The sequence below is a fragment of the Nicotiana sylvestris genome, chromosome 1 (assembly GCF_000393655.2).
Source record: "Nicotiana sylvestris chromosome 1, ASM39365v2, whole genome shotgun sequence".
Taxonomy (NCBI): domain Eukaryota; kingdom Viridiplantae; phylum Streptophyta; class Magnoliopsida; order Solanales; family Solanaceae; genus Nicotiana; species Nicotiana sylvestris.
In genome coordinates, this window is record NC_091057.1 from 24,972,033 (window position 1) to 24,989,399 (window position 17,367).

The 17,367-nt window shown below is 37.5% G+C and overlaps 1 protein-coding gene across 1 annotated transcript; it reads left to right on the forward strand.

Annotated features, from left to right (window-relative positions):
• The first annotated feature begins 2,956 nt into the window (after positions 1 to 2,956).
• Positions 2,957 to 9,369, forward strand: LOC104215368 (serine/threonine-protein phosphatase PP1 isozyme 2-like). The gene is made up of 4 exons (XM_009765155.2): positions 2,957 to 3,507; positions 7,530 to 8,089; positions 8,188 to 8,404; positions 8,767 to 9,369. The coding sequence occupies exons 1-4, from the start codon at positions 3,333 to 3,335 to the stop codon at positions 8,778 to 8,780; spliced, it is 966 nt and encodes a 321-aa protein (XP_009763457.1). The 5' UTR covers positions 2,957 to 3,332; the 3' UTR covers positions 8,781 to 9,369.
• Positions 9,370 to 17,367: the final 7,998 nt, after the last annotated feature.

The following is a 17,367-nucleotide window of genomic DNA, read 5'->3' on the forward strand; positions in this document are numbered from 1 at the left end:
ATACAAAATAAATTTTTAATATTGGTAATCTTATTAATAAAAGTTAAAAATTAAATTGTATCTTATAGATAAAAAGAAATAAAATTTAACTGTATCTAATACAAAATTAATTATAAGATAATTAAATACATTTGGAACATAATAGTCAAATAATTTATGTATTAATATTTTTAGACTAATTAAAAGTTATAATTTAAAACAAAATATGACATTATTTTGGTTATAGGTAAAACACTAATATAAAAACTAATTAAAATTTATAGTGGGAAAGAGAATGTATAAAATAAAATAGAGGCATTGTGAGGATACTTCCCTAGGTTATGCAGTTATCTTCCCTAGTCTGACAGGAGTCAAGGGAAAATCACTTGAGCTTTTTCGCCTTTTCTCCTTCTTTCCGGAGCGCACTAACGGAAAACCTGAGATAATTCTTAGCTTACAGTCAATCATTCCTAAAGTCAAGACATTGAGCCCATGTCTCCCGAACGATCATAGTACGACCGCTCATCTAATATAAAATCAATGAGTAGATCTCACCTCCCCTTCCCCATACCATAGCCGATACTTTAAATTAATTTAAAAATAGATAAAATAAAATAATTAAATTACATTAAAAATATTACTGATAAATTTAAATGATTAAAATATTATAAATAAGAGGATAAAAGCATAAAAATATACCAAATTTCAAGAATAAAATATTTATTTTTATTAAATACTATTAAAAGGATAATAAACAAGACATTAATTTAATTATAAGCTAATAAAAATTATATGAAAGTATAATAATATTAAATGATAAATAATACAATAACTATAAGAAAAGAACAAAAAAAAAGAACTTACGTAAAAATAATGTGATGAATAAGACATATTTGACTTCCAGATAAACATAAAGTGAGAGTAGGAATTTTATTAAAATAATATGTTTCAATATGCTCGAACAAGACATATCAAAATATGATATGTTTTGTATTCATTAATATTGACAGCGGAACAAAATGCAAGTACTATAATTAAAGGGTTAAGTTGCTACAAATATATATTAAAAATATTGGTTGTCTACTACGGGATTTGAACAATAATTTCATATCCTGCTTCATAATGAAATTCTCAAGTTATATAATTTTATCTGAGAGATTGTATTTTAACGTTATTTGCACATAATTCAAACAACCTACATCGCAATTTGAAATGATTTGTCTGCACATCACACGGGTACTAATACTAGTATATATGAAAAAGATTTTATTTACTTGTTAGTGTCATTTATATTTTATTTACTTCGTTCTTTTCTTTTTTTCTTTAGAGCCTCGACTTAAAAGATAGATAAAATAATTCTACAACAATTTCGTAATCAAACGGTCCAAACTTAAAATCAATTATTATACAATAATATAAAGGATTGTTTGGTTTAGGAACTAAAAAATTGAATCTCGATATAATATTAAGAAAAAATGATATTGTATAGCCGTTCTCAAAATAATAGCTGAATATATATAATAATATCCCGCTGTATTCTATGTATTTTATTGTATTTCACTGTCTCGCTATATGCCATGAATGTATTCATATGTTTTTTTTAATTAATATAATTTATGTATTCAGATGTATTATATAATTTTTATGAAGATTGTTATGTTTTTTGGGGTATTTTTCGGTTGGAAATCTTTTTTATAACTGGAAATACAAAATTTGTGTGTTATAATTGAGTTTGTTGAGTTATATTAGGATTCTATTATGTTAATTGATTCACTTTCCGTTTAAAAAAGTGTAATCTCTTGTTTCACGCCGTGAATACAATCGACTACAATAATCTGTCCAGCTGTAATTCCATGTTTCATGCCATGAATACAGTCGAATATACTCGAATACGACAAATGATTAGCTGGACTTCCTTAATTCACGCCTATCAATCCGTAATATAGCAAATGGTATCTATAGATAACAAATTACCACTAAAAGATAGTGCTTTATAAAAATTTCCCAAATTAAATTACGTTTTGGTTTTGTACTAATACAATCTCCACATAATAAATGGAGTACACTATTATTAATACCAGTACACTATTCTTTTACTTTAAAAAATCCACTTATTACATTGGGATTGGGAGAGGAAAAATGATGATAGTAAGAAAGCACACATTTATTTTGCGAGAGACTTCAACTAATGTTATTAGACTGTAAATGTTGGTGCTAACACTAATGGGGTCGTTTGATAGGGTGTATAAGAATAATGCGGAATAAGGTATATTAGTAATGTATGTATTAGTAATGCAAACATTAGTTATGCAGATATTATTTTTTATTTACTGTTTGGTGTGGTGTATTAAAATTATAATGCATTACATAATTTTTAAGAAAAATAGTTGTTTACAAATATGCCCTCCATATTCTCTAGCTTTAAGAGACTTTAAGGATAATTTTGTCTTTAACCATACTAATGCATGCATTAATAGCCTTGGACCTTGGTATTACTAATGTCATGGTTTTCTATGCATTACTTATACATAGGATAATACCAAGTATGATTATACATCGGTTGAAAAAATATACCAAACAATGTATTAGTAATGCATAGAGCTAATGCTTGCATTATTTTTTTTAATACCTCCTACCAAACGATAATTATATGGGGATTAATAGTCTCCAAAGCATCTGCATTCACGCTGGGTTAGGGAAGGGCCACACCCCCAAGAAATGTAATGTAAGTAGCCTACTTTGATACATGACTGATTCCACAACTCGAATGCATGACATATAAATCACACCGAGACCACTTCACCGTTGTTCCAAGGTTGTCATCCCCAATAATAGTAGCTGTAATGTTACATTTGCACAACCACATCTCCGTAATATTTATATAGGCGGGTCGCTGTCTTAATTCAGGCATCAAATTCACTTTCTTTGGCCATTGCCACACAGATAATACACTACTCTTTCTGTCACATAAAAAGCCATTTTCAAGCTCCACCCATTACCATTAATCCCATTTCCCTCTTTGACTTTAATTCCCTCTCTCTATCTATCTTTCTTTTCTTTTCTCTAATAATAAGATGCCAATCCACTATTCCACTCCACTTTATTCTCTACTTCTTCTCCTCAACTTTCTTCTTCCTTTTTCATCACCATAATAATCCTCGAATCAGTTCTACACACTTTACCAGTTTTCTTTTAACTGTCACAAGTACACGTGTCTTGTAAATGTGTTCACAAAAATTGGTGTTTCAAACCTGTCAACTTTCTTCTGCTTGATCAATCTTGACACAGAGAGAGAGAGAGAGAGAGAGAGAGAGAGAGAGAGAGAGAGAGAGAGTAGAGTGAGGAAGAGGGATATGGGTTCAGTAGATTTGGATGATATAATAAACCGTTTAATTGAAGTTCGACATAGACCAGGGAAACAAGTGCAGCTATCTGAATTCGAAATCAGGCACCTTTGTCTCAAATCTAAAGAAATTTTCTTGCAACAGCCTAATCTTCTTGAGCTTGATGCACCTATCAAGATCTGTGGTACATGCACTCCTTTTAAAATTTTCATGTAATCTCTGTTCTTTAATTTAATTTTTAATGGAAGTTGATTTCCCTGAAGTGGGTTTGAGTTTGTTGCTGCAATTCTTAAAGTTGGTTTCTTTTATTTTATATAAAGATTTCGTCTTTGATTCTTTTTTCTTTCAATATTGAATGTTGACTCCTGAGGTTTAATGCTTGAAGTTGATTCTGTTGATTTCATTCATGATTATGTTAGAGCAGGGGTGACAATTTGAGTCCAAACTCATTTAATCTGCCCAACTCGCCACCCGCCCATTTGTCAAACTAAGCCCATTTTGATCTCAGCCCATTTAAAGATAGACTGATTTTTAGCCCAAAATTAATCAATGAGTAAGTTTGCTAAAATATCTTTAAAATTATTACTATATTTTTGTTTGATATGTTATATATGACCATAACAAAAGAAAAAGTATTTGATAATTAAAAAATTCATAAGAAAACAATAAACATTAATTAAAGCTTGGTTAGAGTTGGGCGGGTTGGACTATGACCCAAATTTTAGGGGAGAAATTCAAAAATAGCCAGATTTACAAGTGGTCATTCGAAAATAGCCACAGTTTCAAAAGTAATCGAAATTTAGTCACTTTCATGTAAAGATAAATCTGAACAAAAATATTGTTCAAAATACGGAAAGATACTCCAGTATAATATACTGGAATTCCAGTATAATATACTGGAACTCCAATATAATATATCGGTCAAGCATAATATACTGGAGATTGGATATCTCTAGTATATTATACTGGAACTTTCCGCGTATTGGAGTTCCAGCATAATATGCTGGAAGTTCATACACAATGCACCGATCTCCAGTATATTATGCTGGAACTTTCCGTATTGCAGCAAAATAGTAGCTATTTTTCAATGACTTTGCAACCGCTGACTATTTTTGAATGACCAATTTTCAGACTGGCTAGCCCGTGCTATTTTTACAAATTTTAGCCCATCTTTACCAGCCCAAGTAACTTTTGACTCAAGCCATTTTGATCCACCCAAAATTAGCCCACCCCACCCATTTGACACCCCTAGATTGAAGGGTGTCCAAGGGTAGGTTGATGCTTACCAAGAGACTGCTTGATTTACTTCACTCATGTAAAGAATGCATCCTCTACCTCTTACAATCTAATTTCAGAAGGTTTTCAAATGCTATTATGGCTGCTGCGTTCCCTTTGACTTTCAATTCTCCTCTTTTTTCCCAATAGAGCAAGACAATTAATATGCACCACTCTTCTTTTCTTTCTGCTCGTTTTGCTCTCCATTTTTTTGGATAAGTAATCATAGTATTGTTGAATTAGCACTAAGTGAGTGCTGATATGTACAAAATTGTTTGATTACAAATGATGAAGGCAGTTCCTAATAGCGTGTGAAGGAACTCAAAAACTCTATCTAGATTGTATACATCTATTAAGTTAGTCCAAAAAGCTAAGAAGTTCAAACATTTGTGAAATGAGTGTGTGAAAGACTTCAAGACTATGATAGTTCCTTTCCTTCCATATTACCCCATCGGATGCAGGCACGTATAAACTATATTGCACCAGACAGTCTTGAGCTCTCTCCCCTTTTTTCTCTGATCAAACCTAGACTTTAATCTCGATTCTGGAACTCATTGTTCAAACTAAAGATCCACTGTTTGGGTCCTTAATTGGTTCATTCTCTTACCTAATTAAACTGAGCTTTCCTTTTAATGCATGCAGTCTCTCTAGATGGGCATGCAATTAATATGTGGAGTCCAACTTAAATCGTTGTTAGTTAAGCTTTTATCGAGTTGTAAATGCTGTCGGTCATCTTGAGATTTACCAATTTTCCTGTCATCAGTTCATAAACTAATAAAAGTGTTTTGTTGTTTGTCATAAATTCCAACATGCAAACCGAGAAACTCTATTAGTTAACATGAAATTTCACCTATTACGGTTGTAGAATGAACCAGCAGTATCTTCTAGGTTTGCTTGCACGTTTTTCTGGAAAACAAGTCTTCCATTATTAGCTTATACATCCTCATTCCTGTTGAAAATAAGTAACAGTAGTGCAAGAAATTAACAACTAAATTCAACAAAGAAAATGCAACTTCAATCTTTAGTTATTTGTTAATCTTATATTCTAAGTGCATTTATTCAACTGAGATTTTGCCCTTTTTGTGTTGTGAAAATGGAAGTAAAAGACCGAGCATTTTTACCTGACTTGTTCGAAACTGAACAGTAAGCAAAAAAATTTAGTAAATAAAAAATAAAAAAGGAAGAAATAAACTTAGCAATTGGCAAGTCATTAAGAACATATTTCTATGTTAACATTTTCCAAATTACGGTTTTACAAAGCCAATATCAAACTGACTTGTCACTTTCCACTTTTGAATACCAAAATCTAAGTTGCTCAGACACGGGTGCGGACCTAAAGGTCGGATCCTTCGAGATGTAAATTCTAAGATTCGGGGATATGAATCCTAGTACGGATACGGATGCGGGGATCCAGCTAAAAATAATTCAAAAATATAAAAATATCTCTAAATTATGAGAATTTTGTGGAAACTTTCGTATAGCTTATAAAGTGTAAATTTCTCTTTTATTCTCAAGTTGTAGATAAATCAAGAATTGATTTCCTAGATAAGGTATGCTATTTTCTTCAAATTTACCGTAGTTTTGATTTTGATATCGGTAATCAAATTATATCTCGTCTCGAAGTTTTCCATCCGTCATGGTCCAAGTACCCAAAATTGTTTGACCAAATCCGGTACGGATACCATATCCATACTAGTGTCGTGTCGACACGGGTGCGGCACCTAAACTGCCATGTCGGAGCAACTTAGATCAAAATCAAGTAATATTAAAAAGCGCGGGTTTTATGTGATTCCGTTTGGTTTGGTGTGTTTGGTCAGTTTTAAAATATAAGTTAACCTTTGGTGAGATTTAGTGGGGCACACATTTCTTCGGAGCATTTTGATTTTGATAATATGAGATTGGTTAGACAAGTGCATAGATGAGCTGATCAACGGACCAATGGTGTTGGTAAATTTGGCAAACTGGTTGTTAACAATGATTTGAAATTCAACTATCAATGCGCATTTTTAGTTAACTGTTAAAGAGTAGCTTTTGGAGGGGGGGGGGTGGTTAACTTGTTTGGGTGGGTAATGACATGAAAATCTGAAATTACTAGCATCTTATGATTGAGTTGTCCTCCCTTTCCACAAGAGAGTTTAACTGCATCCGTTTCCACACCTAAGTATTTCTAGTACCTACTCAGCAGGAATTCTTAAGATCAACCAAATATTATCCAAATATAATCTATTCCGTAGAAGTACAGTCAAGCTTGGACCTCTTGATACAAGAACCAGCCACCTTGCTGGTTTAGGTCATACCTTTTTGGTAGCTACGACAAGACTGGCTGAAACTGAAAAACTAGTGAATTTACTATTCCAAATGGTGGCCAAGCGGGTTTTCATGGCATAAAGAAACTATTAGAGTTTTAATTATCCGCTTTCCTTTTTCTCATTATCTTCCTCCTAGTGGAAAACCTTGTAAATCCTTCCTCAACAAGAAAAGTTGGTTAGCAGTGTAACATCAAGAATTTTCTCGTAAGTTGCATCATCCATATTTACATCCCATATCCAATTAAATTTGGTTGTAAAAGCATCGGTTCAGCACTCACAAGTCACTTACACTCTGCACTTTTGTACATTTCGTTTGACTGAAAGCGCTCTCTCAGAAGATCTAAGCTCAGTGTATTCTTTGCTTCAAGGTGTGCATGTATCCTGATTGCCATTTTTTCCCCATTTATTCAATTTTGTTGTTAATTTTGGTATAGTTCTATTTTCCAAGTTGCCCTCGTGTCTTTGCTTCTCATTGTCAGTTTTGGGGGATCAATATTTGGTTGTAACCCCTTAAAAGATTAAAATATATGTTAAAGCATTGCTTGCTATTTCTCTCTCTTTTTTTTCTGGAAGAAAACATAACTTCTTATCTAATTCTTTTCATTGTGCCATGCTTGGCTAGGGGATATCCATGGTCAGTATTCTGATCTACTGAGGCTATTCGAATATGGTGGATTTCCTCCAAGATCCAATTACCTATTCTTGGGCGATTATGTGGATCGTGGGAAGCAGAGTCTGGAAACAATATGCCTTATGCTTGCATATAAAATAAAGTATCGGGAGAACTTTTTCCTTTTGAGGGGAAATCATGAATGTGCTTCTGTGAATCGTATATATGGATTCTATGATGAGTGTAAACGAAGGTTCAATGTTCGGCTGTGGAAGATATTCACAGATTGCTTTAACTGCATGCCTGTGGCAGCTCTGATTGATGAAAAGATATTGTGCATGCATGGCGGACTCTCCCCCGAGCTTTATCATCTGGATCAGATAAGGAACCTGCGCCGACCAACTGATGTTCCAGAAGCTGGACTCCTTTGTGATCTTTTATGGTCAGATCCTAGTAGAGATGTTAAAGGGTGGGGAAGGAGCGATAGGGGCGTTTCCTATACCTTTGGCCCAGATAAGGTGACAGAATTTCTTCAGAAGCAAGATCTTGATCTCATTTGCCGTGCCCACCAGGTTCAGAAACTGAGTGCTTCCAGTTGTTGCTTTTTCCTTCCTTTTCTTTTCAGAATTTTGTTTCTTAAAATTTTATGGTTTATTTGTACTTAATGTAGGTTGTGGAAGATGGATATGAATTTTTTGCTAACAGACAGCTAGTGACTATTTTCTCAGCCCCTAATTATTGTGGAGAGTTTGACAATGCTGGTGCTATGATGAGTGTGGATGAGACACTGATGTGCTCTTTCCAGATATTAAATCCGGCAGAGAAGAAGCCTAAGTTTGGATTTGGAAGCACTACTTATAAAAATGGAACTCTAACAAAAAAAAAAGGTAAATCTTTCTCGAAAATAACTTCCTTTTCTTCAGTAGGAAATACTTTGTATTCCCGGAGGCATTGGGTCAATGACTTTGTGTAAATTGTCGCTACGCAGGCCACCTCTGGAATTCATCAGTAGTCTTAGAATCCAATGAAAGTTTCACTTTTGTCTACATAGCATGTCTTGTGATCTTAGACTCCTAATCCAGTCAAAGCAGTTGGTTCCATTTGTATTTCCTTCCTTTCTCAGAGGCATCCTTGTGACTACTTATTTTTGTGGCTGCAGTTTTGCTTCTTCGTGTTCATGTACATTTTTTATTTCTCAATACTCTCTTGTTAGTGCTATAGTCTAACATTACATCTAAATTTCTTGCAGTCATTTCTTGGTAAAATAGGATGACATGGACCAAACACTTCATTATTATCACCTCGTCACATGCAGCCTCTTGTTAGCTTCGTGGCATGCAGCCTCGTCTGACGTTAGACTCGGGTTGGAAGCATCAAAGAAGACTCAGAAGATGAAGATACCTATTCATAATAGGAATCGGCAAATTTGTGACAATTCTGATTGATGTGTATCATATAAACCAAAATCTGGTGAACGCAGCCTCTACTATTCACCAGCAAAAGATTTACTAACCTTTTCACTCTCTTATTAAGGGAACTTTCGTGTGCAGTTTTATACAGGGGATGGATTATACCAGTTATGTATAGGAGTGTAAATGAGTCGGTCTGTTTGTGAACAGAACTTCAGCTCAAGCTCGTTTATTGAGCGAGTTGAGCTGAGCTTGTGCTCGCATTTCAGCTTGAAATAGTTTTCAAGCTATGAAACTCAGGTTGTTTGTTAGTTCATGAACATTTTACATTGCAAAAATATGTATCTGTTTATGTGATCTCAACATTGAAAGTGAACTATGAGGTTCATTAATGGGATTAAACGTGCACATCTTACTAGCTAAATAAATGGTCTTCATCGCAATTCTTTCTAGGGTCTTCATCGCAACTCTCTCTCTCTCTCCCTCCCTCTCTCTCTCTCTCTCTGTGTGTGTGTGTGTGTGTGTGTGTGTGTTCTCTCCCAATATTGCACTCGGTTGGAGATGCGATTGCTGCTGCTGCTGTAAAACAAGCCGGAGACGTTTAACAACCACCTCTCGGTTCCAAATAAATTGAGATCGGTTATATGAATTCTCACATATTATGTTACTCCATTTAAATTCATCTCAGATTAACCGGAGGTACTCACCAATTACCATACGAAAGTAGTTTGGGAACTTTGCTGTTTCTTCTAGTCCTGCTATTCTCTCTTTTTTTTGCCCCAGCAAACGCATTTCAAGGTTGACTATTTACCAACTATTTTCAGACTAGGTTACTACGAAAACTGCAAGTGTTGAAAACTATGTTTGGAAAATAAGGTGAAAATGATTTTTGAGGTGAATATATTAGTAATGCATGCTTGGGAACTCTGAGAAACTTCATTGCTTGTCCTGTATTTGCCGATTAATATTATTGAGTATTAGTTACTAATTAAGAACACATGAAAGATCTACAGTTTCTTTAAAAGATTTCCTTATTGTGGACTTTGTACACACCATGCACAGTAATTACTAAATTATTACTTTGTCAAAAAAAAAAAAAAAAAATGAAGCCCGTAAACTCATTGTCAGTTTCTATCATAGTGGAGATTGCTGTGAGGAGATCCTTATGCCGGAGAAGATTACTTCCATTGATCGGGAAATCAAAAATACAAAAAATAGTATTATATTTCCAACACTCCGGATGGGCGGAAGGATCTATATCCATCCCCAGCTTCCTTTTAATCCGCATCGAAAAATTTAGTCTTTCTCTACTAGGAGGCACCAAAGGAAAAATGGGCATACTCTGATTCGATAAGCCAAGGGAGACTTAGACAAATGTATCAAATTAATACTATTATAGTCAGACCGCAACAAAACAAGAAGCTCCTGCTGAAGGCTGCTTTGTTTAGGAAGATGTGCTCTTGTTGTTTTCTTGCTGCTGCGGCCTCAATACAATTTTGGCTATCCTCTCTCTTCTTTTGCGTAAGGCCCGTGATGTTTTGATCCTTTCTTTCTTTCTTTCTTTCTTGCTCTATTGCTTTTTTTGAGGGCCTCCCGGACCCCATTGTCAATAGTGTTCTTTAGCGGGAGGTATGTCTCGGCTAATGCTTTTGTTTCAAATAAAAGCATCTGCTCTTTCGGCATCTCTTTCGTTTGTCCAGTAACCTCTTCTTTCTCAAAAAGAAAAAGTAGGAACCCGGTCTTGACGCCCCTAAACAATAGCAATAGCAGGAATCCTAAGCTACGATACGCGAAGGAATGGTTCCATGAATCATGGGAGGATCTTAACAGATTTCCCATTAGAGGACTACTATGACTACATCATCGTCGAGGCGCCCCGGTCTGAAAATGCCAGGTTGGTTGACAAACCCAAGGGCAAAGCCAGGGGGAGGGAGCAGCCGGAAAGGATAGTTCCTGAGGTTCTAGAAAATAATAAACAGGAGCGTGGGTACATACAAACCTGACGGATGGGATAAGAATCATTTTTTGGGCGATCAACCAACCCAACCCCAACACCGACTCGGTTTGGAGCGAGTTTGCATATTAAGTAAATATAAAGAGAGAAACCTACTTCCGCTCGGTTGCTTATAATAGACCAAAGAGAGGCACTAATAGAGTATAGCAAGTTGCTCGTAAGATAGCAATAACTTGATTGCAAGCTTACCAACCAATAGCTACAATACTAATTCCACCAGTCATATTGATTTGATTAGCTTACTGTTCGCAAAAAATTTCGTGTATGAAAATTAATAACTGCAATCACGAAACAAATGTAAAGAATTTTTTTTAATAAGACTTGTAAGTATAACTCTGTGTATCCCCTGATTCTTGACTCTAATTTGTTTTCCTTGATTCGAGGGCTAAAGCAGCGTATTTCTCGAGCGCAGGATGATTTGGACCTCCTTGTGATTTACTTGATCGTCAAGAAGAGTTAGTAGCGCTTTGGATTGATCACGAGGGACTTCTCTTGATCACTCCTTCTTGTTTTCTTCAATTCGAGGGACAACGTAGTGTATTTCTCGAACGAAAGGAGTTCCTTGTGATGTGTTGAATTTTCAATGAACTTCCATCAGCACTTCAGATTGATCTTGAGGAAGAACGTCTCGTGGATCTCTCCTTGCTTGTTAGAGAACCTTGGAGAAGACTATTACGTTGATCTCTTCTTGTGATTGATTTTAGCACTAGCATGGTTTGCTTCGGCCGTGTCATTAGCGTCAATGATGATCTTTCCATCTCCCACCAACGTCATGATCTTCTCTTTTAAGATGAAGCATCTTGTTGTAGGGTGACTGACGATGCGGTGATGTTTGCAATACTTGGGATCATCCACCTCTTTTAGATCTTTCACCGCGTTGCTGAGATTCAACGATTCCATCATAGGCCCTTTCTCTACATCCTAGAGATCCTATAAGCTTTCGGGGCTTTGTAGAGATGGTAGCGGATTCAATGAAATAGGAGGTTCAAGTGGTTCATCCGCTTATTCAAGGGATATTCTAAAAGGAAAGTATGCTATTCGTCAGTGAGGGATCTATGGTAGCTCGTCTATCTCTTAGCATCGATGGCAGGCCTACTTTTATAGCTTGAGACTTCCTTTGCCTTTGAAAGGTTGGAATCCAGGAATCGTGGACTGGAGCCCTTATTCTAGGTCGATGTGCCACCAATACATTCTACCTTTGAAATCTGGCTTTACCTGGGCCGCTTCTCGACCGAGATCCCTTCGATGGATATCACCGTGCTTGCCTCTTCTCAATTGGATTTGGCTTCTATTTAAGACTTTTTAAATATTTAATCTAACTACTAGCATCGGTCCCGGCAAAGACCCCTCTTTCGTTCGAGCAAAGGGCGCCTAACTTGAAAGAGGAAATAAGGGTTTTCCTCGATGCGAAAGAGCTAGATCAGTAGTTTATCTGGGACGAATTCCTACCTATTTTCTTATTAATGGTAACGAAGGTATGCCAAGGGAAGCTCGGGCCAACCTATGTCTCAGTAGCTGCCCGAGAAAGGACCACTCAATCCAGACAGGTTCTCACAACTACCTTTCAAACAGGACCTCGAGAGGCAAGCCGTGGAAGTACCGCTAGGTAGGGAGCGCTCCTACTTCATTGGATGTTTGATGAAAATGGGGGCTTCCAACTGAGATTCATGAAGAGAAGAGAGGACCCGACGTCACAACCTATGTCGAGCCTATGAAAGAGTATGCCCGAGTGGAACTAAGAAGATCAAATGACCCGACAGAGCAGGAAGTGACCAAGTGCAGTTGACTAGAGAACCTGTCCTTTACCGTTGTCGCTAAAGCAAACAACCAAATCTTTCCTCTTGATTTCGCAGGCAGCCAATTTTTCATGCTTTGGTCTCATTATCTCACCTAGAGATACCGCCCCACCACAGGGAGCTAGGCCTGAGTGCAAGCCAACATATTAGAATATCAGACTGATGTGGCATTCCCGACTTTCTAAGGGTTAGTAGACTTCAAGCTGGGTCAGCTAGACCTAAGTAAGTAGGCATCGAAGGAGGATTATAGTAAGGAGTTTTGCGATTTGACTACTTTTTAGTTGAAGAACCTAGTGAGCCAATTCCTACTCCTTCAGAGTCTTCTGTGGAGATTTTTTCTCTTATGCAATTCCGAGTGGAAGAACTTCTGACTTCCCCCAAAGAGGTTAATAGCTTTGAGTGAAGCTCCTGAGTTTCCATTAACCCCTTTTCTAATTGAAGGAAGAAAGCTATTGAGCCAATCATTCAATAAAGAAAATAAGTAAAGAAAAAGAAAGGTGAACAAGAAGGGAATAAGCTCTCAAGCCTCAGAGGAGAGCAATCTCTTGTGGAAAAAAGGCAATTGCCTAGCAAGATCCGACTAAGCCAATCTTGATTCTCTCTGAATGCTTTAAAGAAGAAGAGTCAGCCGGGAATCCAATTTATGCGCTTGTCTTCCTTGCTGGATGTGGAACTATAATTCATCCTCAACTGGATAGAAGAACTTCACCTTTCTTCTTCTTTCTGAAATGAAATGAAGAGAAGGAAGGTGCCCAGCCTAAAAGACTGGTGAAAAAAGCTCTTTTTGTTGGTCAAGACATTTTGTTGAACTAAGTAAGTCTGTTTTCTAAAAGAAGTAGTTTTCCTCTCATGGATTTCTTCCCGTTCAAGCTAGAAAAGCCCCGTAGCTATAGCTATCCAAGAGTGAAAGTGAAAGGCTTTCAAGCGGGTGCGGATGCCATCGAATGGGCTCTTTGCCACAGAATGTGATGTCTTAGAATCTCCTTCCTTGAAAGCTTCAATTTTTTAGTTCAGAATCCGATATGAGGAAAAGAATCCTAGGTCAAGGCAGTAGCACGGTACGGTATCAGTCCCTTGTTCTCAGTGCAAAGTGTGAAATGACTTAGTCAAGAGATCGATCTTAGGATACCAGAAAAGGAAGAAGGTGGATACTACTTTGATTAAGATTCGGGCGGAGGAAGACTGATTTAGAGGGGTAGGCATTCCCGTTCGCCCTTACACAGGCCCCTCAAGAAAAAATAAATGGGGTACCGGCTGTGATCACACACTGGACACAAATCCGTCATTCTTATGCTTCAGCTTAACGCTTAAACGGGACAAAAGTAGCTATCTGGCACCCTAGGGAGTCCTCAAAGTATGAGTCCACACACTTGCTAGCTAAGACTGGATCGTCAAAGGCCGGATTCCTTTTCTTAATACCTTCCTTATCTCTCCTAAGGGTCTTGCCCTAGGTATAACCTATATACAAAGAGTTCCAACTATCGAATCAAAGCAAAGAGGAACCTTTCCCCAGTGGACGAGAGAAAGAAAGGAAATGAGCCCATTGATTCACCTACTAAAGCTGAAGGAATGAAAACATTAGAGTCTTGATCCCCTGCTTAGCCTGAAATAAAACCTCTTAAGCCATGGAAAGATTGACCATCGGGTTTATTTTCGAGTCAGGACAGAAAGAGGCCAAGAGTGACTACTCTATAGAAAAGGGGCTGCCCCTATAATAAGGGAAGTGACTAGCCTTCTTTCTTAGGCCAAGGAAGGAAAGCACAGTAGAACTAGTGTAGCGGGATATGACAACGGTTAGGGAGAAGAAAAAGCTATCAGACATCAATCCAATGAACAAACAAAGCTGCTTGGCCGAAGGGCCAGGAAGAGAGAACGATTATACTTTTCGAGTTAGAACATTAGGAACCTTACACCCAAGAAAGCATCCAAAACAGTAGAGAATATCAGAGACGGGTTTAGCGAGAAAATTTGCTCATACCTATCTTTGATGAAAGAAGCCGCAAGTTTAGGTAGAAAGAACAGCCAGTGTCAGAGAGATCACTTCTGTTGAACTCTTCCTTTACATGAAGGTAATGAATGACTTAATGGAAATGGAATGGAATCCGGGATCCAAGTAGATTAGGTTAAGGCAAGTATGAGTTCAACCCTTTTCTCATCGGGCCAGGATCAATAGCCGTTTGACCTGAGGAAAGTGCGGTCAGATTCAGAATCCCCAATGTCTTGGTCTTTACTTTCACTTCCAGGGACAAGCACCATATCTAGGTAAGCGACATCTAATTGAATTGATTCACCAGATCTTCCATCTATGAAAATGGAAGAGATGTCTGTTAAGGTCGGGTTCATGAAAGCAAGTTTAGCGAACATAGAGATGGAAAGAAATGGATTTTACCCAGCTGTTGTCAGATCAATTCCCATTCATTCTTTAATGGAATAGGGAACATGCAGAGCTGCGACTATCAGGAATGGCCGATAGCTTATGACTAAAAGCGCCGACTATCTATGAATGACCAAGATCGGAATGCCAATCGACGAGATGAGCCTACGAAAGATTTAAAGTTCAGACTATAATGACTGGCATCCTCACTTACGCAATAAAATTTAGTTGATGGAGTAGCCAGTGCCCTTGAGTTATTCTCTTCGGTATCGCCTTATCTCATTGTTAAAGGCTCTGCAAGGCACTCGACTAGAAGGAGTGGATGTTTGGCACGCAGGGAAGACTTTGACTATGCGCTAGCACTAGACCTGAGCATGGATTCTTATTTAATTGAAGGAACGGGACAGAAGAGAACCAAAACCATATCCTTCACATATTCAGTCTGATCTTATCTGTGCTATTGCCCGATCATAACTGTACTGTATTAGATTAGTTATCCATCTCCCCTGCCCTGTTAGAACAGTCTGGTCTGTAACAACACAACCTGAAAGGAAGCCATTCCTAATAAGAAGTTTCTAGCTGTCTTTCTTGAGGAGCGAGAAAAGAGAGGAAATGGACTATTTGGTTTGGCCACTACATTTTATGAAAAATGTAGAGATGAATCTCCAAGATCAGAAGGAAGTAGGTTATTATATAGGGCATTCCGGCTTAGCCCCTGGCTTAACTAAATCGCTGTTAGCATGTTAGCACGAGAGTGGATCGGGGAATCGAAAATGCTTCTTTGATTGTTGAGTAAGGAAGCGTAGCAGGGGAAGAGGATAGCACCGGTCTTGACTTTATTACTATTCTTCTTTGAGTAGATGTCGGCATAACCACTGCTATTTCATCTGCAGCTCTTACCGTTGAAGGAATAAGTATTGCTTTGGCTTGATTGCTTTCACCAGGTTTAGCTAGGCTAGGAGTCGATTAGCCCGAGTTGTGTTAAGATAAGAGGCACTTGAATTGGAAGTAGCCATCGGCCAGGTCTTGGATAGATCTCAAGCGGGCTTGAACTGCTTTATTCGGTCTTCAGCTGGATTACGAGGCTGCTGAAAGAGAAGAAAAGGAAAGGTGGTACTAAAATAAAAAGGGACTGCTACCAATTAGGCTAGAAAGAATACAGTAAGCGCCGGGTAACGTGACTTACTTGAATGGTGAGCTATCCTATAAGATTAAGAAGCGGGGAGAGAGAAGGATAACCTCTTTGAAAAGGACAGAGCCACTTGACCGCTACTTACACATCTGGAGTTCCGGATTGAACTAGGGAACGGAATTCAAGGGATTAGATAGGACTTCATCTATGAATAGAAGAGATTTTCTTTCTAGTAGAGCTCATCACGACCATCATAACCTAACTCCAGGACTGCTACGGGCACTGATCCTTCTATTCAAAGTTTCCTTTCTTCTCTTGAATGTAGTTTGTCCTACAGCTCGCTAAAGTGAAGGTTATTCAGCAGTGTAAGCAAGTCACTCTAAACCCTATAGTAAATTCAGATATGCTGCGCTAGGTGCTAATGAAAGTCATCTAGCTCATCTAACTCAATAGGCTACTGGTGCTTATTATGTTCCCAATCTATGAAAGAAGAGTTGAATTTCCCGGAAGAAGATGAAGAAGATTCACTGAACGGAGAATAAGCTGTAAATCTTAGTTCTCGAAAGCGAGTGAATCGGTCTTCCTTATAACTCTTTCCTCCCTTTGCTTTGGTTGTGTTTAACCGTGGTTAAACACAAAGAAAGGGTTGTTTAGCTAATAGTAATAGTTCGAGCGGGTAGTAGCCTGAAAGCGAACAAGCTAACTAATATATAAGTATATAGAGCTGAGCGAGTAAGCAAGAAGAATATATTGACCGTACATGCATTTACCCTTCTTTCATCACTATTGAAAGCGCTTTGTCCCGCCTATCAGAAAGGCCCCCACCCATCTCTCTGATTTTGGAGAGCCGCTAAATAATGAGGTTCGGCATCTGCTTGAGAAGGAAGACGAAAGGTTTGATCCGCTCGGTTTAGATAATTTCCATGGGCCAATAAGACAGTGTCTAGGATGGCAGCCAACTATCTTTCTGTAGGGATTATCATTTGCAGTCTGGCTCTCGAAGACTCAAAATCAGAGGAGGTTTTTTTGCAAATTAGTCCCACATTAGTATCTAAATTAGTCGAATAAAATTCTAATATAATAGAGTAAGGTTCAAGGCTCACTATCATAGGCGGATATAAAGTC

Coding starts and splice junctions, on each gene's coding strand:
- LOC104215368 (XM_009765155.2), top strand. CDS start 3,333: ATGGGTTCAGTAGATTTGGATGATATAATAAACCGTTTAATTGAAGTT. Junction 3,508..7,529: donor TGCACCTATCAAGATCTGTG/GTACATGCACTC, acceptor ATGCTTGGCTAG/GGGATATCCATGGTCAGTAT. Junction 8,090..8,187: donor TCATTTGCCGTGCCCACCAG/GTTCAGAAACTG, acceptor TACTTAATGTAG/GTTGTGGAAGATGGATATGA.